The sequence below is a fragment of the Thunnus albacares genome, chromosome 15, assembly GCF_914725855.1.
Source record: "Thunnus albacares chromosome 15, fThuAlb1.1, whole genome shotgun sequence".
In the NCBI taxonomy this organism is placed as follows: Eukaryota; Metazoa; Chordata; class Actinopteri; order Scombriformes; family Scombridae; genus Thunnus; species Thunnus albacares.
The window spans coordinates 22,215,661-22,235,960 of NC_058120.1; the positions used below are offsets into that span (position 1 = coordinate 22,215,661).

General features: G+C 40.3%; 2 protein-coding genes across 11 annotated transcripts in view; both read right to left on the reverse strand.

The window, feature by feature from the left end:
* Positions 1 to 9,927, reverse strand: part of si:ch73-242m19.1 — a 28,954-nt gene extending 19,027 nt beyond the window's left edge. For 5 of the 10 annotated variants that reach the window (XR_006407283.1, XM_044374235.1, XM_044374234.1 and 2 more), the window contains exons 1-13: positions 9,837 to 9,927; positions 7,715 to 8,414; positions 5,535 to 5,607; positions 5,229 to 5,339; positions 4,982 to 5,095; positions 4,024 to 4,218; positions 3,789 to 3,891; positions 2,319 to 2,470; positions 2,054 to 2,206; positions 1,549 to 1,650; positions 1,116 to 1,280; positions 912 to 1,003; positions 117 to 252 (exon numbers count right to left, since the gene is read on the reverse strand). Coding sequence is in view for 9 of the 10 variants with exons in the window: in XM_044374235.1 (XP_044230170.1) it covers positions 117 to 252; positions 912 to 1,003; positions 1,116 to 1,280; positions 1,549 to 1,650; positions 2,054 to 2,206; positions 2,319 to 2,470; positions 3,789 to 3,891; positions 4,024 to 4,218; positions 4,982 to 5,095; positions 5,229 to 5,339; positions 5,535 to 5,607; positions 7,715 to 7,854 (1,536 nt within the window). In the remaining variant the exon portion in view is untranslated. Of the gene's footprint in view, positions 1 to 116; positions 253 to 911; positions 1,004 to 1,084; positions 1,281 to 1,548; positions 1,651 to 2,053; positions 2,207 to 2,318; positions 2,471 to 3,788; positions 3,892 to 4,023; positions 4,219 to 4,981; positions 5,096 to 5,228; positions 5,340 to 5,534; positions 5,608 to 5,860; positions 6,391 to 6,499; positions 6,784 to 7,714; positions 8,415 to 9,836 lie in introns of those variants that run through there. The other 5 variants (XM_044374233.1, XM_044374237.1, XM_044374238.1 and 2 more) reach the window with 5 other exon arrangements.
* Positions 8,459 to 19,632, reverse strand: foxo3a (forkhead box O3A). The gene is made up of 2 exons (XM_044374310.1): positions 17,860 to 19,632; positions 8,459 to 11,870 (listed from the first exon to the last, which is right to left on the reverse strand). Exons 1-2 carry the CDS (start codon positions 18,424 to 18,426, stop codon positions 10,548 to 10,550), a joined length of 1,890 nt encoding a protein of 629 aa, XP_044230245.1. The 5' UTR covers positions 18,427 to 19,632; the 3' UTR covers positions 8,459 to 10,547.
* Between the last annotated feature and the right edge of the window lie 668 nt (positions 19,633 to 20,300).

The window sequence follows — 20,300 nt, forward strand, 5'->3', positions numbered from 1 at the left end:
ATTAAGAAAAATATTTTAGAGAATGACAAAATTCCTAACCAGACTCTAATTGATCATCAGTCATATTTATCATTTTGTCTACTGAAAGCACACTTAGGTGTCATTATTTGGCTCACCTGGAGCTGTCTGAGCTTAAGATGACGCAGGTAAATCAGGGACAAGTAAGCTCCTCTGGTTATGATGGGATCTGACGTTCCTTCCTCTGGACCGTCATTGAGACCGAGGAGCTGCAGACTGTCCTCCAAAGAGTAGCTGTGTTTCACAGAGGGAGCAGAGGCAGCTGCGACATTATGAGATATCTCGGTATTATGAGCATCCAAGGTGAGTGAAAAATGGATGAGAGTTATTTCATAATTCAATCAAGAGTTCAAAAAAGACCAAATCTGAGGACTGACTCAAATAGCAAAATGATTTGAAATACTCAAACTGTAACTTGAATATGAATATCTGTACAAAATTTCAAAGCAATCCATCCAATAGCTGTAGAGATATTTTTCAATACCAGAGGAAAAGTCAAAGGATCACCAGTCACTAGAATGCATCAACTGGGAACCATGAATATCTGTACAAAATCTGGTGGTTATTCATCAGGTCGATGTTGAGATATTTCACTGAAAGAGTGAAAAATTTGACTTGCTGGTGGCATTAAAGAAAAAGTAAGAGGATCACCAAAGTTGTTTATTTATCCTAAAAGGAAAGCTGCATATTTATATAATATATAAATAATTCCATGGCAATCCATCGAATGGTTGTCAAGATATTTCATTCTGAACCACAAATTTCAGCCTCGTGGTGGCGCTAGAGGAAAAGTCTGGAAATCAAGAAAGTCAGTAGGATTAATCCTTTAGGGACCATGAATATCTGTGCAAAATGTCTCAAATCACATTTTTCTTTGCATATATCATACACACCTTTCCTTCGTTGTGCCTGAGGTTTGACCCTTCAAACTCTTTCTATCCCAGCTTCCTCTGTCTCCGTCTCTTGATGAGTGATTGTGTGTTTCCTAACCAGAAAAATGTCACGTTTAATGTCATTTCCTCCCAACACAATCAGCACTGTGAAAAGGCTGAGAAGTTTTTCCCACCTCTTTAATCAGAAAACAGGACGCTACATGCCTGAGTGAGACTAGCAGGGTTGTAAATCCTTGTCCAGATCTCGGAGATCTTTTGCTGTTTTGTTTTACTGCTGTGTGAGACAGATGAGGTCGGTGCAGATTGTAAGTCGCCAACATGAGCAGCATCTTCTTTAAGAGTCGCAGCCACATGGAGCAAATCAGGAACCTGATGAGATAAAAATTGAAATATGATGTAAATCAAGTCTTGTATTTGTTATAAAATAATACTTGTGGCACCTGATAAATTCAGCTAATCATTTCATTGATGCAGTTTTATCTATTTAGCCCCATCAATCTGATACATGAAGCAGATTAATGTAATTAGTTTTCAATACTCTCTGATTGACATTAATTTACAGCATCATGAAAAACTATGACACTAACCTACACTTTAAAGGATACATGACTTTAGTTCAGAGCTAAATTATTGCTACCTGGAGAAACCTGCTCTGCATCTTCAGCAACTCATCAACACTCTTCTTCTCCTTCAGCTTTGTGACGAGCTTCTGCTGACAAGGATCCCGTTTGGGCTTCACCTGCAGGACAGAATCCAAAAAGTCAATATTCACCATGTTCCCACCCATGAAAAATTACTTGAATGCATTAAAAAAGAACATTTCTGCACTCAGATAGCACAAAGACATTCTTTTATAACTTGAAATACATGAGGAAGAGTGATTGAGAAAGCACTTTAAAAATGGGGTTGACCAGAATTAAAAAGCACTTGAGGGAGGAATTTGAACAGAATTTGTTTATCATCCACAGAGTAAAAGATAATTGGGATTTGTGGCAACAGAGCAGTACTGATTATATTATAAAGAGCCACTGATGCACATAGTTACTCCCCTAAAACCTGAACCATTTGGCCCTGAGGAAACTGACAAAACAAAGTTTTTGGAAAGACTTTTTGACCCAGTTTTTACATTTATTCACTCAAACCTGAATGAAGGGGATCCAGCTGGCCTCCTTCTTCAGAGCCATACTCGCACTCTTCCTCCCCCACTGGCTCTCTTTGACATCTGTACCATCATACTGAGGAAACGTTTTCATCTGCTCTTGTTGTCTGAAGATCATTCTGAACTCCCTCCACACCTGCTCAGACAGCGGCAAAGATTATCCTGACTACTGGTATCACAAGCACAAATACTGCAGGGCTTTTGTTTATTTGTGTGTATTTACGGTAAAATCCATCTGACAATATTACCACGCTGAATAACTCCATCTCGTCTGCAGTGGTCTTGATTTTTCCAGCGTCGTATGACAGGTGGAAGTAGTTGATCAAGGACTGAAGCTCAGGTAGAAACTCTTCCATTTGACCAGTGTGCAGGGGAACATCATCAGCTGGTACTGACACTCCTGTAGTTGAAGATAATCAATGATAAACTGTTTATCTCCTCTTAAGGCCACTCACTATATTCTACTTATGCTGGAACATGATATGGCTTTCTTGCCCCCTCCTCCCTTTTTTTTAACATAACAGACTGCTTTTGTAGATGCAGTATTTTCTTTAATAGTTACATCTCTGCTAACAGCAGCAGCAGGGAGCAAGGATGGAGATGTTGTTCAGTGTGTCCTTACAATACTTTTGCAAGATGTAGGAGGATCATTCTAAATCATTTTAGTGACCCTTTGACCTTTTATCTTGCACCACTGTTAGGAGAAAATGTTGGCTTCAAGACAAGGTCTCTTATAAACAGATCAAGAGATTTCCCAGAATTTATTTTGAGAATATTCATTCAGAGGATGACTCAGAGGGTTTTTGTTTTGGTGACCTCTTGATATTTCCTTTAGCACCAACATCAGGCCAAACTTTCCACTTGTACATGAGAAATATCAAAATCTAAAAGGAAGGTTTGTTCCCACCAGAGAATAAACAGTTTTCTTTCAGACACTTTGTGAAGCCCTCAGGCTGAAATGTCATTATTTCATCATCTGATTACATAATGAACAGATTGCCAAGATATCTGCAGAGAACGTTCATGCTCCATTTGGGATAAACCATTTTCATTTTAATGACATTGTGGCCTTACAGGGTACGTTCACAATTTTTTAAGTCTTAAAACAACAGTCAGGTGCCCATGCCATTAGAAGATCCCTTTATAATGCATTTACAATGTAAGTGATGGGGGACAAAATCCACAGTCCTCCTTCTGTGCAAAATTGTTTTTGAAAGTTTATTTGAAGTTAACATGAACTTCCAGACATCCAAATTAGACAAATCACATAGACATCTTTCAATGTTACAGTCTTTTTAGTGCCAAAGTTCCTCTTTTTGTTACTAACTCAGACTGCTGAAGCCTCATATAAGCCTCAATAAACTTTTAAATACATTTTTGTACAAAATGACTGTGTGGACACACTGTGGACTTTGACGCCCATCACTCACATTGAAAACACATTTGAAGAGGATCTTTTCATAGCCAGTATAAACAGAAGGAATGATTACAGCAAGGAAAACCTCTTTCAGTGTTGATATGGGCATCTGACTGTTGTTTTATGGTTGGACTTGAAAAATTGTGAGCCTGTCCTTTAAGTCTACCACTGCCCAATAGGAAAATCTTACATTTGCAGCCGTGACACTAAAGGCAACAAGAAGAAGAAAGAAAAAAGGAAGGAAGGACAAAATAATCCTCTATAATAACCTTGATACTGTCTGTTTTTTATTTTCTATTACCGTCAGCAAGTTGAGTCTGATGTAACGTCTCCTTAAGACCCTCTGTGATGGTTGGCTGGGATTCTTTGCTTTTCCTTTCACAAGCTGGTATATAGTGCAGCACCTGTTAAATCAGTTTGTTAATGAAAAATAACTTAAATGCGCAATAATGACAACATTAATTAAAGCTAGGAAATCATCTTAAATAAAACTAAATGTGTTGGATAACAGCAAGAGTAAACTATGAACCATTTACCCTCAGAAATTGGTGAATGTTTTTAACAGAGTGCAGGTGGCAGATCAGCCACCGCAGGAAAATGACCACATCATCCTGAGTCAGCAGGCCGTCGGGGTTTCCTCTGCCGGTCAGGATCTTCTCTCTGCTCGCCGACAGTCTGCGAGCTCTCTGAACAGCATCCTCGTATTCACTCGTCAATCGTGACATCTGATCCTGAGGAAAACAAATCTGATACGATCAGTTGAAGGCTAGACAGCTGGGAAATCATACATGAGGACGATAAACAGATGATAACTTTATTCCTTTATTTTATTGGGATTGGTGTTTTTTTTTCCTTTTTCACTCTTTATTTGCAGAAGAAGGAATCATCCAGGCTGTTCCTTCATGTTTTTTGAAATATTAACATATTTGCAGATGAGCTAAGAAAGCTTAATACAGTATGTTGCGGTGATTTATTTTGTTTAAAGAGGTTTTATTCAGTTTCCTTGACTTTGATAGCCTATATAAAGGCTAATATCTAATGATTAATCTTATTATTATTCCAGAAAGTTTCATATTCATTTGCTGTGTTTATCAAGAATTAAGAATACATTGGATTTCTTTCCAATAGTAAGATTATTAAGGCATTCTTTTAATATTTGTAGTGCTATGCTACTGTTTTTGTATATTTGTGTGTATACTAAGTCATGCTATGTCATGTCTCTTTGTATTGTCTATATACAGAGTAAATATACTTAACTAAATTTATATATTCAATCTCTTTTGACTCAATTATCAGAGAAGCATCTTCTTTTTTTCTATTTCTAATTCACCAATTTTCTCCCTTCATCTGTCTGAATCTGAACACCTTCGCAGTAGCAGAAAAAGAGCTTTAGGGTAAATGTGAAAACCTCTTGTCTAAATGAGCTTTGATGTGTCCTTTTTGAAGTATTGTTATAATTAGTCTTCGGTCGCCTTTTCATGTAGACGTTGTCACCTTGTAATGAGGATAAAGCTTCTCGATGACGCTGGTGTGGTGGCAAAATCTCCTCCATCTCAGCATGAGCAGATATTTCACTTGAGCCAAGTAATATGATCTGTCCACGTAGAACTGCAGAGAAAAATTACAAAGAGGAAAACTGGTTTCAATCACGCTCCTTTGTCTTTCATTTCTGTTCTGTTTCACTGCATATGAAGTTCTTTTCTTGATCTTCTGTTGGACTGAGTACTTGTGCTGACCTCACCTGGTGCAGCAGAGGAGGAAGACTATCAGACGTGTACTCCAAACTCAAGCAACTCTCCAGCTCTCTCTGCATGACGTCAGACTGAGACTGAACAGGTATAGTTTCAGCCACCTGCAACACGGGGAAGGGCATTTATAAGTTTGTAAAAAAAAATTTTTTAAAAAGTCCACAGTTCTGTTTAAAATGACCATTACATATTATCCAGGGTGGACTCTAAAGCTTTTCATAACCTAGAAATAGGCAGTTTAATTTTCCATCGCCCCCAGACTGTCCTTGATAAAAATAAAGACAGAATTTCAGTCTCACCTGAAGTCCTCTTCTTAGTGTCTGCTCCCTCTCCAAACGGAAGAAAGAAATATCTTTTGGAGGTGGAACAGAACTGAAATAAAGCTCAAAATTAATAAAGGCTCATATGGCCAAAACAGCATTAATACAATACCTCTTGCGGCCACGAATTCAATTGATAGGATAATTGTAAATGTTAAATCACAGTGTACAGTTGCAAGTAGAGTAAAGTCAGTGTACTGACTCATTAATATCAGTTATAAAGCAAAATATATCTAAAGTTTGCTGACATTAGCTAATATTAGCCACCAAAAGCTACTATCAAATAAAGCTGTAACAAGACAAACTTTTTATTTTGAAGGAGAAGATTTAGTTATTTCCTCTTTCAATACTTAAAATAAAATAAAACTAAGCATATGTATGCTAACAGCTCTGTGAGGCTACTTTGACATTGCAGCGCTTTAGGCTAAATGCTAAAGTTTGCTGACGCTAGCTAATATTAGCCACCATTGACAGTATAAAAATATTATATACAGTCAATGTTAGCCACCACAAGCTAATATCAAGTAAAGCTGTAACAACAATAGTGTACATGAGTGAATTTAGCAATAAGGGGCCATTTTATTGCTAATGAATTCAACTTTTCATTTTTAAGGAAAAGATTTAATTATTTCCACTTTTAATAATTAAAAAAAAAAAAGCTATCTATGCTAACAGCTCTGTGAGGCTACTTTGACACTGCAGTGAACGCTAAGCTAAATGCTACAGTTTGCTGACATTAGCTAAGATTTAAGAAGAAGATGTAGTTAATTCCTCTGTAAATACTAAATACTTAAATAAAAAATAAATAAAAATAAGCATAAAGCTATAGGTATGCAAGCAGCTCTGTGAGGGTACTTTGAGATTGTGGTGCTTTAAGCTAAATGCTAATATCAGCCTGCTAACATGCTCACAATGCTAATGATGATGTTGCAAGTAATATTTACCATGTTCACCATCTTATTTTGGTGTAGTAGCATGGTAAAAATTGCTACTTAGTACAAAACACAAAGTACACGTCAGGTTGATGGGAACATCATGAAAATAGTTTTAAAGATATTTCGTTCGTATAGGACAAACTGATATTTGACCTAATGGTGCTATATGTCCAGGGGATTATCAAAGTCATTAGCATTTATCCTCTAGGGACCTTGAATATCTGTAGCAAATTTCAAGGCAATCTATCCAATACTGTCAAGATATGTCACTCAAAACTACAAATGTCGATCAACCAATCAAGTGTGGTGACCCTCATGGTGGTGCTAGATCTGGGTCAGTCTGGGGATCAAAGTTATTCATCCTCTGGGGATCATGTCTACAAAATCTCATGGCAATCCATGAAATGTTTTTGAGATATTTCAGACTGGACTGAAATATAAGTGGTGGGCTAACATCCATAGAAGCATGCCTGTAGCGTTGCAAAAAAAAAAACCAAATTGCAGACATACAAGTGTCAGATAACTGGTGCCAAAACCATTTTGAAAATTAGTCAACTCCATATTTAATTGGAATCATTGTAAAATCATATTTTACTGAGAATAAATCACTTGCCTGTATAAGTCCCACCTACCTGGCAATCTAGACATTACTATTAAACTCCCCTTCAGACATGTAAAAGTACTCTGCTTGGAATAATAAAATACAGTTTTTCCACAAACAATTAATTTACCTCATAAAATTTTTTAAAATTATGATTTATCTATTGCTTCATGGAAAAATCCAGAATCTATAAATATGTGATTATTTCAAAAGTTTAACTGCAGGACACAAGATGTCTCCTTCTTCACTGTAAAGTCCATTCTCAGTGTTTGTGCACTGGAGGCTTCAAGTGTCCACATCAACGACATCATACTAGTTGTGATGTCACAAATCATGCTTATACGTCCACGTCTTAAACACAGACTTTTAGTAAGCTCAGAGAAACTTTCCTCCTTCAGCAGATGAATGTGAAAACAGTCCTCTAATGTCAGACTGTACACAAACATAATTCTGCACAGTGAAGCTCAAACATCCAGTAACAATGAGCAAAACACATTTTTGAGTGGAGGAGGACTTTAAATTCCACCTACCAGGCAATCTAGACACTTTAAAATTATTCACAGCTATAATGTGACCCAAGACTGCACATAAAACAATGAACACCATCAGCCGTGCTTCCACACCTGTAAGATTTGGAGGGCACTGCTCTCCGGGGAAATCCATTCTCCTCAATTTCCGCCCTGAGTGATGAGAGTTGATGCCGCAACTCTGCCTCCATCTGCTCCACTTTAACAGAAGAGGAAACTCTGTATGCGTCACACATGGCTCACCTCTTCATTCAGGATCAAAAAAACATTTAGAAATTGAGATTCTGACAATTCCAGTTATGTGTCCGACATTACATTCAAAAATACAGCTCCTTCAGTCCTGCAAAATCTCTGCCTCCTTAGTGGCCTGTTGTGGTGTATCCATGGAGACGAACATCCAGCAGTCGGGCTTCCTCTCCCCATTTCCTGTCCTTCATGAGGACACGGAGACAGTGTCTACATTTGATCTGTAGAGGGCTCTATCGTTTCACTGGAGTCCTCCTTTTGTTAGGATTATATGATGTCAGTGCTGTTGGGCTTTTTCAATACTTACCACAACAACTATCATTTGTAATATACAGTATGTGAGCGATAAATTATGCACAGTGCATCAGTTGTTGAGCAGCACCTACCTCAGCAGTCATGCATCCTGCATTCAGAAACCTTGACTTAATCTCAGTGGGTCCATTCTTCTTGGATACAGTGTGTGATTGGTTCTTAGCTCATGATGTGATTATCCAATAGCAAATCACCTCCGCGGTGCCTGCAGAGGCAAGTCTGCAGCTGTGCAATTCCTCTAGGGACAGAAATAAAAAAGGTATATCAAAAAAACCCCAGATATTCAGTGGTTCTTTAAGCTTTATTTACATGCACCATCTCTGATACAACCAAGAGAGAAACTGGAATTACAACTGGCAATGTCAACTTGATGTCCTTTTTTTTGTAGGAGCAATAGGAAGAAATGAAGTATGGATATTGGCAGTGAGTGTTACTCAAAATTAATGTAGAAAATAACAAAGCGTCAAGTTATTTTTCTGTAGTTTTAAGATTAAATCATCCATGTGAAGCTACAAAAATTATAATTGGAAGCACAATTGTGCAGAACATATTTCTGTTAAATAAACACTTAAGCTAATCGGATTTGATATTTCACTCAAATCCATATCAGTTAAATTCATCAGGATGTAACATCGTAGATCTTCTTAATAACTCTAAATGGTGGACACAATTTCAGGCATCACTTGTCTATGCTTTGTCAGTCCTGATCAATACCCGATTGAGGTGGAAAAATGTAGGTGAGTTTGAACAGACCACCAAAAAAAAAAAAAAAAAAAAAAAAAAAAGGTGCTTTGCACAGCTCTGACTCACTACACATGTGGAAAAGGAAGTAAGAGGAAGAAATTAAATAAATAAAACCAACATGTCTTCTGAAATGGTCAATTTAGGGAGAAGACATTCACTGAAAATGTCATAAAAATGTAAAATAAAAAAAATAAAAAAGTCATCCTGGTGTTCCTACAAAAACTGTGCTGATGTAGATTTTTTTTTGCCCTTATAGCACTGGTTCCTACTATTTATACACTGTATATCCTCCTATTTCCACTTATTTAAATGCAGAAATATTTTGGCAATATTTAAAATACTGTGGTTGTTTCTTTCATAAATGGCGAAAAAAAAAAAAAAAAAAAAAAAGGCTCTAAAGATACTACACAACCTCCTCTCACTGGGTTGGAAACATAATTTTACCCAGAACCTGCTGTAGTGCTGATAACAAAGGGAGGCTACTAATGCCGCTCCATCTGCAGCCACTCCCTGCTATCTTCTTATTTATAGCACCAAATATTGTAGTGCTGAGGCGTCTCCAAGTGTGGTTATTTTATTCCAAATAGTCCTACGTGTTTGCTAATGTAAATGTTGTCAACTAGAGCTAAATCATGTTGATTGCTAAACACTGTCCTTAATTCTGTCCTAAACTTTGTATACTGAGCAGTACTTCCAAATATTGCAGTAAGTGGAAGAAGAGTAGGAGGAAGATGGCGAAGAGGGGTCTGCAGCAGAAACACCATATTATCAAGACTTCATTAATGCACCTTTAGAAGGAACAAAATTTACAGTAAGGTCACTAAAATCACAGGGTAAAATTTGCTAAATAAAAATAAAACATTACATACAAAAAACCACACAATGTAGATCAGTTCACATCTTGATAACATATTACCTCTACAGATTGATATTTGGTGCGTGACTCGGTGCATCAATGGGAGAAAAAAAAAGAAGAAAAAAAGCTTTTTGTAAATTTTTAAATCTTTTAGTCCGGTTTAGGGCTACGTACTCTCAAAGAAACTTTAAAAAAAAAAAAAAAAAAAAAAAAAAAGCTTGTCAAGTATCCTCCACTGGAACGTAATAATGCAACATTCTCTGCAGCTTTTTCTGTAAACAGGCTGTCACCCACAACAGGCTGACAGCTGGTTTGGCAAAAATGTTGGTTTAGGTATGAAAGGGTGTGAAAGAGGAGAGAAAGCAGGGTGAAAACATAATTCATCTTCAGTTTCATGTATCACTTTGTGACGAGTGATTCCCTGAGACTAACACGAGTTGATGTTTTTTTTTTTTTATATAGTTTTAACAAAATGTCCCATAGTTCCATTCCAGTCAATACTGTTGTTCACACCGCCCAGGTATTGATCTTTTTAAAGGATTTTTTTTTTTTCTCCACTCTAAAGACACTTATGTGTGTCTCAGACACTTAAAATACAGTACCGAACATAATCCCTCACATTAAAAATAATGGAAAAAAATACTACATGAATACACTTTTACATACTTTCTTCCCTCTAGTTGCACAATGCAGGACAATGAAACCCAATTTACATTTTCCCCAATTTTTTTTTTTTTTTTTTTTGATCATGCTGAGCTCTGTTAGAGCTTCTCAGCTTGGGACCCAGCTCTGAGGGGAGGTCTGTTTCGAGCTCGAGAAACTTCCTGAATTCCTGTTGGCGTTCTGGGCAGAGGTGAGGCGAGAGTCGAAGCTGAGGTCCAGGCAATCTGCGTCCATCAGTTCATTGCGAATGATGGAGTCCATGTCACACTCGAGACTGCCGTTGAACACATCGAGGTCCAGATCAGCGGGAAAGCGGTCCTGGCCGGACAAACCAGAGCCGAGCTGCATAGAGGCGTTCTTGCTGGGAGACTTCAGGTGCGGCTGCTTGACGTTGGGGTGGCCGGCGTCGCCGCTCAGCCCCAGGCCTCCGTTGTCTGAGGTTGACAAGCCAGCTTGCCAACCAGGCACTGAAGAGCTTTGGGCCTGACCTGCGGTGGTGTGGTTCACCAACACGTGATCTTTGCGCAGCAGCATGGCATTACGGCGGGAATTCTGCAAGGTGATGGCGGTGCTGGCCTGTGACATCAGCGGGTCGGACTGGGTGAGCATGACGTTGCTGTGGCTGTGGGTGTCCAGGCTGAGCAGATCCTGCAGGGTCTGGTGGTCGCTGAAGTGGGAGATGCAGGAGAAGGTGGTCTGCTTGTTCTCCTGGATGGTCTGCATGGGCGACTGGCGCAGGCTTGTGATGGACGGTGGGCTAAAAAGAGGGTTAGGCCCGTAGCTGCCAGAGGGGCTACCTGAGCAGCTGAAGGTAAACACTGAGCTCCCCTGACCATTGGCTCCGTTGTCTTCCTCTCCAGGAGGAGGCTGCTGGGATGCTGTCAGGCTGATATTGTCTAAAAGATCATCCATCAGGTTGTCAGAGAGCCTGTCGTTGAGGTTCATGGTACCTGCCAGGTCAGAGAGCCCTGTGGGCCCCGTGGACGGCGACATGCTGCTGGGGCTGGAGTACAGCATCGGGGAGAGGGGTGAGTCATCATCAGGCACCTCGTCCAGCTCCAGGTTGGCCAGAATTGGTGACAGACGACCGCTCAGTGTGCTGGCGTTGGAATTGGTCCGGGAGCGGAAGTCTGTCCAGGCGTCCAGCTCGTCACTGCTGCGGGAGGTGGGACTTCCTGTCCATTTGGAGAGGCTTGAGGAGCTCTCTGAGCTACCGTCTTGGGCGGCCTGCAGCGAGGCTTTCTTCTTGGTGGCACGTCCTCTGGCTCCCTTGATGTACTTGCTGTTATCCATGGATACAGCTCGTCGTCGTGGAGCTTTCCCTCCTTTTCCACCCTCTGGGTTGACCATCCACCAGGAGCTTTTCCCTGTTCCTTCATTCTGGACTTTCACAAAACGACTATGGAGGGACAGATTGTGTCGGATGGAATTCTGCAATGAAAACAAATAAATTCATTAAAATATATGTATGTGCAAAAGCATTTCTTAATATAGATATAAGCACATACCTACAAGGTAGTTTTTTTATAAGCTGAATCTTACTGATGTCGTTTTGGCAATTGTTTCTATGAGTTATGATAACATATGATAAGATAAAACTACCTTTGATGGGACAAGAAATCAAATGATCAGATAGGTTGTAAACAAACCAGCATATTGGGGAGATTATCTACTAAACCACTTTATTACTTTATAAACAGAAAGGTAGCACACCTGAAAAACTCTCACTGGACAGAATAACTGTTCATGCACAATTAGGGCAAAAACAGTAAGTCACAGTTGAATCAGAAAGCTGGTCTGTAAACTGTGATAGATGGTTTAAACAGACAGGTCCGTTCAGTAACTGTTCTGGAGCTTTTGATCGTACCATGTGAGCTTCCTCAGCAGATGGAATTGTAATTTTCATTGTGAAATCTGAAAGACGTTTGAACTTTCAATCTCAACTTTTAATAAAACATGGGCAAAGAGTCCTTGAAGTGCTCAGAAGAATGGAAATGTGAATATCTGCAATTTCATGACAACTGATCATCTACTGAGGAAGATTGTGCGATATTTTCAAAAACTTCTGAACAACTATTAAATTAACCTTTGTGATGTTTTGCCAGTTTGGATAATTATTTTACTGCTCATCTTTGTTTTTCTCTACCAAAAAAGTTCAGCTAACCTAGGAGTTTGTTTAAAACCTGCCTGATTGTTTGAACTTCTTTTTAGTGATGCCACCATTTCCCTGATCTCAGCAGTTAACTTGAGGAGTCATTGTTAGGATGAGTAAGATTACCGAAAATGTGAAATTCAAGAGCCAGGGTGTAATAAACCAGAATTATCCTTTAAAACATTACTGCACTTTCTGTGGAGATATACTTTTTATAAGAAATAGTCAGCCTGTAGGTACAGTATATGCACTTTGGGTCACCATTGTTCCACTGAAGATAAAAGATGAAGACCATTAACAAGACATCCAATGCTGTAATGCTGTCATTTTGGTACTAAATTAACTATTACTACAGAGTACTGTGAACAAATCTTACACTGCAGTGTCTTCTAAGAGACACTTTTCTTTGCACCTCACACTGTGACCTATTTCTGGCTGCTGGGGAAGGTCTACAGGATTTCCCTGGAGATGCTCCCAACCATGTACAAAATTAAACAGCTGGAACATGGTCACATGTTCCTGCTCGGTTCCCTCTGTTGCTGTTCCCTCTGCAGCAACAGAGGGAACTCTGCAGAGATCTCCGCAGCCCAAAGGCCAACTTCACTGGGAGAGGGTCCAGCATAATTCTCTTAAGCTTGATTTAACTTGCGTAAACCGAGGTCCTATTTAAACCCATCTCTCAGAAGATTAAACTAATCAAACACCAAACGAGCTCCAACAAACTACAGCTAGACAAAGCCTTCAGTGGCCTTCAAAATGTGGATCCTATAAAAAGTAGCTGTGAAGGAATTCGCTCTCCAGCTTTGTGATGACTAAGTGATCACAAAGGAGGGCTGGCCACAGTTATCCTCTGAATACTATGAGTCAACAGAATGACCCACTGACATCAAACTTCCAGCAAAGCCCTCGCCTCAAGCCAATTAAAGGATTAGGGCAACTAGCAAACACTTTCATCACTCACAACAACACAGCACATGTGAGTCAAACATATACATCAGGTACCTCATCGCATTGCTCTTCTTGTTTCCACACACTATAGGTTCAATGGAAAGGTGGATGATATTTGTTTCTCACTCAGAATTAACCAATAACCTTCTAGTTAGGCTAAATGACTGACTTTAAAGGATGAGGCTGCTGTTTTTATATTTTTTTTTCTTATTGTCAACACTTCCCACGAACAGATCAAAACCGACATTGTGTTAGTCCATCTCTCAGTACTTTCTGACTTCCCCAGCTTGTCTGCAGCACTTAGCCACAAGATGATTGGTTCCTCCTGAAGGAATAGGTCATAAATATATAGTTTTCACTTTTTAAAAAGATGAAGAATTTTTCCTAAAGCAGAATGGGTCTGTAATGTTTAGCTCGCATTAATCAAACAGGAATGAAGGGTGCATTGGCTGGGAACAATTAATTTTCAACTGCGGATTAACACACACACACACACACACACACACACACACACACACACACACTAGTGTGTAATTTCAGCAGCAGGATGATGTATGTGGGATTCACTCAAAATAAACTGCTGCACATGTTCATCCTAATGAAGGAACATGTCAGCCAGTGCAACTGTGCTGCTCATGTATGTGTTTTAATAGTTTTTGGACAATTAGCTCAATGGCACAGAGGAATAAAAGACAAAACTACGGGATCGATTCATTGTTGGTTTTGGTCTTTTCATTAGATTTGTTGACAGTAAGAAAAATGCAAAATACAAGCATAATAATTAAAAGCAGATGAATCTCACACAGGGGGAGCGACTCAGGCTTTGTTTGCTTTTGATTCCTTCCTTTTCTTTTTTTTTTCTTTGCCAGCACCTGTGTCCGGACAGGATATGGATGTTTTTAGTATTTCTACTTTTCTCCAAAGGTTGAAAAAAAGGAGCCTGAGGAAAAGTCTTGACCTTGTTGAATTCGGGTGAAAATGTACAGACATCATCCCTTAACAACAAGCCATAAATAAACATCCAACACTATTCACTATTACAAACATCATCCCATCTGTCCACTGTGCACTAATGTCGTACACCAAGAAACACATCATCCAGTTGAATTTGAAATGTCTAAAAAGTATTTTCAGTTTCTCTCAAAATGTTTCTAACGTGTTGTTTTTAAATGTGCTCTATAAATAAATTGACTTTCCACTAATCAAATTATGCCAAATTGAGCAAAACAGATTCGAGCTTTAGTTCCACTGCAAGTTCAAACATTTTATTAACTTTGTCGCCCGATTTCACTCGAGCTTTTAGTCGTTTTAATGTTTACTCAGGTGCATCCGTAGTAAAAGACACATGGATGCTTGTGATTCTTTGTGGTCGATTTAATAATGAAACTCTTAAGTCCTCTGAAACACATTTGTTCTTTTTGTTGACTTGATTAACATCAAGGCGCAGAGCAAATATGGATTGAAACCATTATTAATGGGTGAAGATGCTCTGATCTGAACCTTTTCTCTGCAAACACAGATTCCTATAAGATACTGAAACTCAGTGTGTCAGTACTGAGTACCAATCTGATACCACTGCTCTGTTTTTCAAAAAAAAAAAAAAAAAAAAAAAAAAAAAAATCAAAAATCTGTGTAACAGCTCCCTCACTGGTATAAAAAAAACAATATTACGCTTCAGAGATTGCCGTGGTCCTAAAAATCGAGGTGTCTCCTGTGTTTGAATTAATGAAACAGTGAATTTCATAATGACATTGACAAACAAATTATATATATAGATATTTAAAGTGGTTCGATCATGTCTGGCTGAAACTTGATCCACTCAGTATGGTCAGTATCAGGCCAATACCGATCCCACAGATTGGTTTGGTAGGCTACATCTTTATTTTCAGTAGGATTTGAAAATTGACAAGTTCTAAGTAATTAAAATGAAAAAGAGTCTCTTTTAGACACCTTAGACAATCGACAGGCATGATATTGGATAAATTTGATTCTTTCAATGCAAAAATTTATAGCTGAACGTGTTGACATGACACCAAAGGAACTCTGTCTTTAAAAAAAACGAGCCAAGACATTTATTTATTGCACTATGTTAATCATCCCATTACCTACAGGGAGTAGACACAATAAAAACAACACCTGCCCTGTTCAATCTAATGCAATCCAACATAACAGCCCTGCAGTAAATAAATAAACCTTTATGGCTCTTCAGTTTTGGCTGAGACAACTCTATGGTCGTTTATGAGACCATAAATTACAGTGTTTCTGTATTGGATTTCATTATATTACAGCAGGTGGACAAAATAGCTGTTATAGCTTTGCAGTATAGAACGGTTCAGTGCATTATCTTGTAACCTACAACATACAGATGATCAAATGATTAACTCATCTCCTCTTGGATGGAAAAAAACTGAACGTTAAAAGCTTTACTAAGGCAGATATTACATTATTTGATTGAATTACATAACACAGGTGTTGCTTTTATTGTGTTTACCTCCTTTATACAGCTAGTAAAGACTGCGGAGTCTTGTTGGGGTTTAAGATATGCATCTTATCCTGGATTACATGTGTAATTTTCTGTGTGGTAAAACAAACAATGTACAGAGTAGCAGCTACAGCCACCAGACCTCCCTTCTTACAGAAAAAGCTAGTAGCCATAATTTCACCTATTAAGCGTCAGAAGTGTTTAATTTTCTGCATGCTGCACAGGTACATACAGTATGAGCCATAGAGCGTTTAAAAAGATAAATCACAAAGAGCAAACTCCTGCCTTCCCCTCCCCCACGCAGTTACAGCAGTGCTGCAGCACCCTTTGAGCAAAGCCTCGTTCTGAGCGGGGACTGGAGCAATGCCAGTTTAGCCAGAGCCAGATCCAAAGAGAAACACTGAGCTTCTCTCACACTGCTACACATTGACCTACATAATTTATAGTCAGCTGATTGATTCTTGTGCCCAGGGGCCACATGAAAAGACAAGTGTGGCACACAGCGGGGCCGAGCCGCTGGCCGGTCATCCATAGGAGCTGTATATTACGTTTGGATTCACTACAGAGACAAAATGAGAAAATTTTAACCTTGTGTTGGAGCTGCAGACAAAGCTTGTCATTTAATCTGAGGTCAGTGTGTTTTCCTGGTTTGTTGTTGGCAAGGAGACATGTGACAGGTCTTGATTTACAACCATTCAGTGCTACCCTGAACATACTGGGGACATTTTTGCATGACTACCCCCCCCCACCACCACCACCAGCACCTCATGCAGATGACCCAACCTTAAGCTGATTGCTGAATGTCACACAGCTACAAAGCATCTCCTAGGAAATGCTGATGTCAGCACTTCTGAAACCCTAACATTAACCCTTTCCTCTGCAAGCCAACGTTTGCTTGCAACCACTAAATGCATCTGGCGGCAAATGAGCATCCAAACACGTATGCAAACCGACCACCACCAGTCAGAAGTATTAACTAAACAACTGATTCTGTGCAGATTAATCAGTCATTAGCATCGATTTGTTTCTCCTATACACCAATATCATCTCGCATCAGCATGAGGAGGTTTAAAAACCACAATCTTCACTGTTAACTGTCATTTCTCCATGAAGAAACTCCATGGAATCGGCCTGCATCCCACATCCACAGTTGTGCAGGATTACAAACCCATTTCCAGAGTTTTTTCTAACCCCCCCTTTCCCCATCTAAATCCTGCAAAGCTCAAAGCTTTCATCAGTCTTGATTCCATGACAGATGAATTGGTTTTCCAGGCTGAACTAATCCTTAAAATCAAACAGAAGCAGGGCCCCACTGTAGCTTGTAAGAAGCCTCCGTGCTGCAATCTGAGCAGTTTGTCTGAAAGTGAAATTAACTTTGCATCGCCTGTTATGAGTTTCATACCTACTTTGCTCTTAATGCAGGGACAGAAACTGGATTTGTGTGTACTGATTTTTTTTTTTTTTTTTTTTAAAAAGGTGCAGAACTAATGGTGTATGTAATTTGATGCACACACTATTACAACTGTACCTTTATATTTTGACAGCAGCTTGGATCATATGTCATATTACACCATGTGTTTTGTTAGGCAGCCACACATTTCACCAATTCCCTGCTGATTATCTACACTGACACTCAAATATGCCTCACAATGAAGCTAAAAATATACACTAAAAAATCACCCTGTAAATGGTGGTGTCTGCAAATAACACAAAATGTGCTTGCACCCTCCTCCTCTGCTCCTGCATGAACAACATCTGTGTGTGCATTGTGTGTGTGTTTTTACATGACCACAGTATGGTCTTTGTTATGATGACAGCACCAGCATGTCACCGCTCACCTTCCAGCCAGCAGAGCTGTTACTGTCGCCTTTGTCCTTGAAATATGGCACAGACCTCACCATCCAGTCATAGATTTGGGACAAGGTCAGCCTTTTCTCGGGGGAGCTCTCGATGGCTTGGGTAATGAGGTCTGCATAGGAGTAGTTGCCCCAGGCGTTCCTGCGGGCGGAGGACTTCCTCAGCTGCTGGGAGGCAGAGCCGCCCGGAGCCGCTGCGGGGGTCTGCCCGGAGGAAGGGGAGCCGTCGGCGGCCTCCTCCTTGCTGTGGCCGCGCTGGACCTCCACAGGCTGCGAGGCGGAGCTGCTACTGCTGCTCCTGCTCGGCTCCCGGGCTTTAACACCACCACCACCGCAGCCTTTCTGAGCAGCGTCGCTCTCCGTGCTGCCACCCTCGTCATCCTCTTCCTCGGGGATTACGTCAGTGTCATTTGTCCCGGGCTTGCCCGCACCAGACTCCGGTCGGGGCAGCGGCCAAGTGCAGGACCGTGGCCTCTTCTGGGGCTCGAAATCCGGATCTATCTCAACGTTTAGAGGAGGCTCGTTGCCATTGCGCGGCGCCTCAGCCATGTTAATCGCAATATCTCGGTCGTCGCACAAAGGGTTATAAAATCACTCAGGTCGCATTCCATCAATGTTGTGTGCAGGTTTCAGGGACAGTTTATTTACTATGCAACGATATGCAAATATCCAGTCTGCAGCCCGGTCCCCAACACGTGTCTGTCTGTCTATCCTGCTCCTCTGTGCGGTCTATCCGCAGCACACAGAGCTGATCCGGCTGACCAGCATTAACAAAACATTGCCTTTTCTCGTGCACAGCCCCACACCCTGGCCAACATGCATTGCAATTTTTTTTTAATTTTCTTTTAATTTTTTTGCCAAATGTGGAGTTAACGACGCGGGGAAGGGAAGAGAAGTCAGCGACGGAGAGTCCTGGAGGAATCCGTACGGCGTTCCTTTACAAGCGCCCGCGTCCCGCACCGCGATCCTGCGACGTGCATGCCACACACACGAAAAAAGGTCTATTACTACATGCAATGCCAACACATCAGCCTTATCATTCCGTACACAGCTGCCATCTTGACCATTTCCTTCCCCCCCGCCCCCCCAAGTTCTTTATCATCCGTGCAGAGAGCTGCCAGTCGCCTTCTCTCCAGATACCATCAAGGCGGAGATTTCTCAAGGCCCCTGCAGCTTTTTTTTTTTTTTTTAAAGAGAGGTGCTATTGGAGAAATGCAAAAAAAAAGAGGCTCAAATCCGCCCTGTCAAGAGCTGCAAAATAATGATGTATTGTGGCTGTTCATGTCTGGCATCTTGAACAGGCCAGCACGGTGTCCTCCGTGTGGCCAGCAGCCTGCAAACACACTTCATTCAATCTGCTGCTGTTGCTGCTGCTGCTGCTGCTGTGGTTGGCGCAAACGCTCCGAGTCCAAGAAAGAGGAGGAAAAAAAAAAACACGACCCTGCCCCCTGGACTGCACTGAAATTAAAGAGACAGTGTGTGGAGATGTCCGCTGGGCAGTGACATCACTGTTTTCAGCTTGTACACCGTTTTATATGACCCATCTGGCAGGGAGCCACTTGTGCTCCGAAATATTACTAAAACTGAAGTATTCTGCTGTTATTTGACTTAGATATTGAAAGTAGAAGTAAAACTATGTGTTTATCTGTCCTTGTTGAAAATTATGGAGTACAAAAGAAGACTTAAAGGTGCAGTTTGTAGAATTTAGTGGCATCTAGCAGAACAAATTTGGCGGAAATGGAATATAATATTTATAAGTATGTTTTAATTAGTGTAAAATCACCTGAAAATAAAACTCATTGTTTTCATTACCTCAGAATGAGCCCTTTATATCTACATATGGAGCTGGTCCTTTTCCATAGAGGCTGCCATGTTTCTACAGTAGCCCAGAACGGACAAACTAAACGGACAAACACGTTTTTTGCGAGTTTCTGGGCCACTTTAGGTTCTTCCCATAGAGGTTCTCCTACATGCTAGCAAAGGGAGGAGTATTCAGTTGGTTGCAATCTGCAACCTCACTGCTAGATGCCACTAAATCCTACACACTGCACCTTTTAAGGACCAGTGTACCTACCTATGGTTTCTGCAAAATTCGCGAAAAATGTGAAAGGCCCTCTCTGGAGCCAGTGTTTGGTTTGTCCATTCTGGGCTACTGTAGAAACATGACGGTGCAACATGGTGGCCTCTGTATAAGGCATGGATGTATCATAAGAGCTGGATAAGGCGCCGCCACTCAATTTTGCAGCCATTTTTCTCAGTGGTCACTCACGGTATTGCAGTGAAAAATCCCCCCTGCGGCCCAAAAAGCCTTTTCCCCATAGACGACCATTGTAAAAGAGACGTCTGTAAAACAGTTGACAGGACACCTTGAACTGCAAACAACGTCAATTACGACTCTTTCTATTGTGAACTTTTGATCCATG

Coding starts and splice junctions, on each gene's coding strand:
- foxo3a (XM_044374310.1), bottom strand. CDS start 18,426: ATGGCTGAGGCGCCGCGCAATGGCAACGAGCCTCCTCTAAACGTTGAG. Junction 11,871..17,859: donor ACAGCTCTGCTGGCTGGAAG/GTGAGCGGTGAC, acceptor TTTTCATTGCAG/AATTCCATCCGACACAATCT.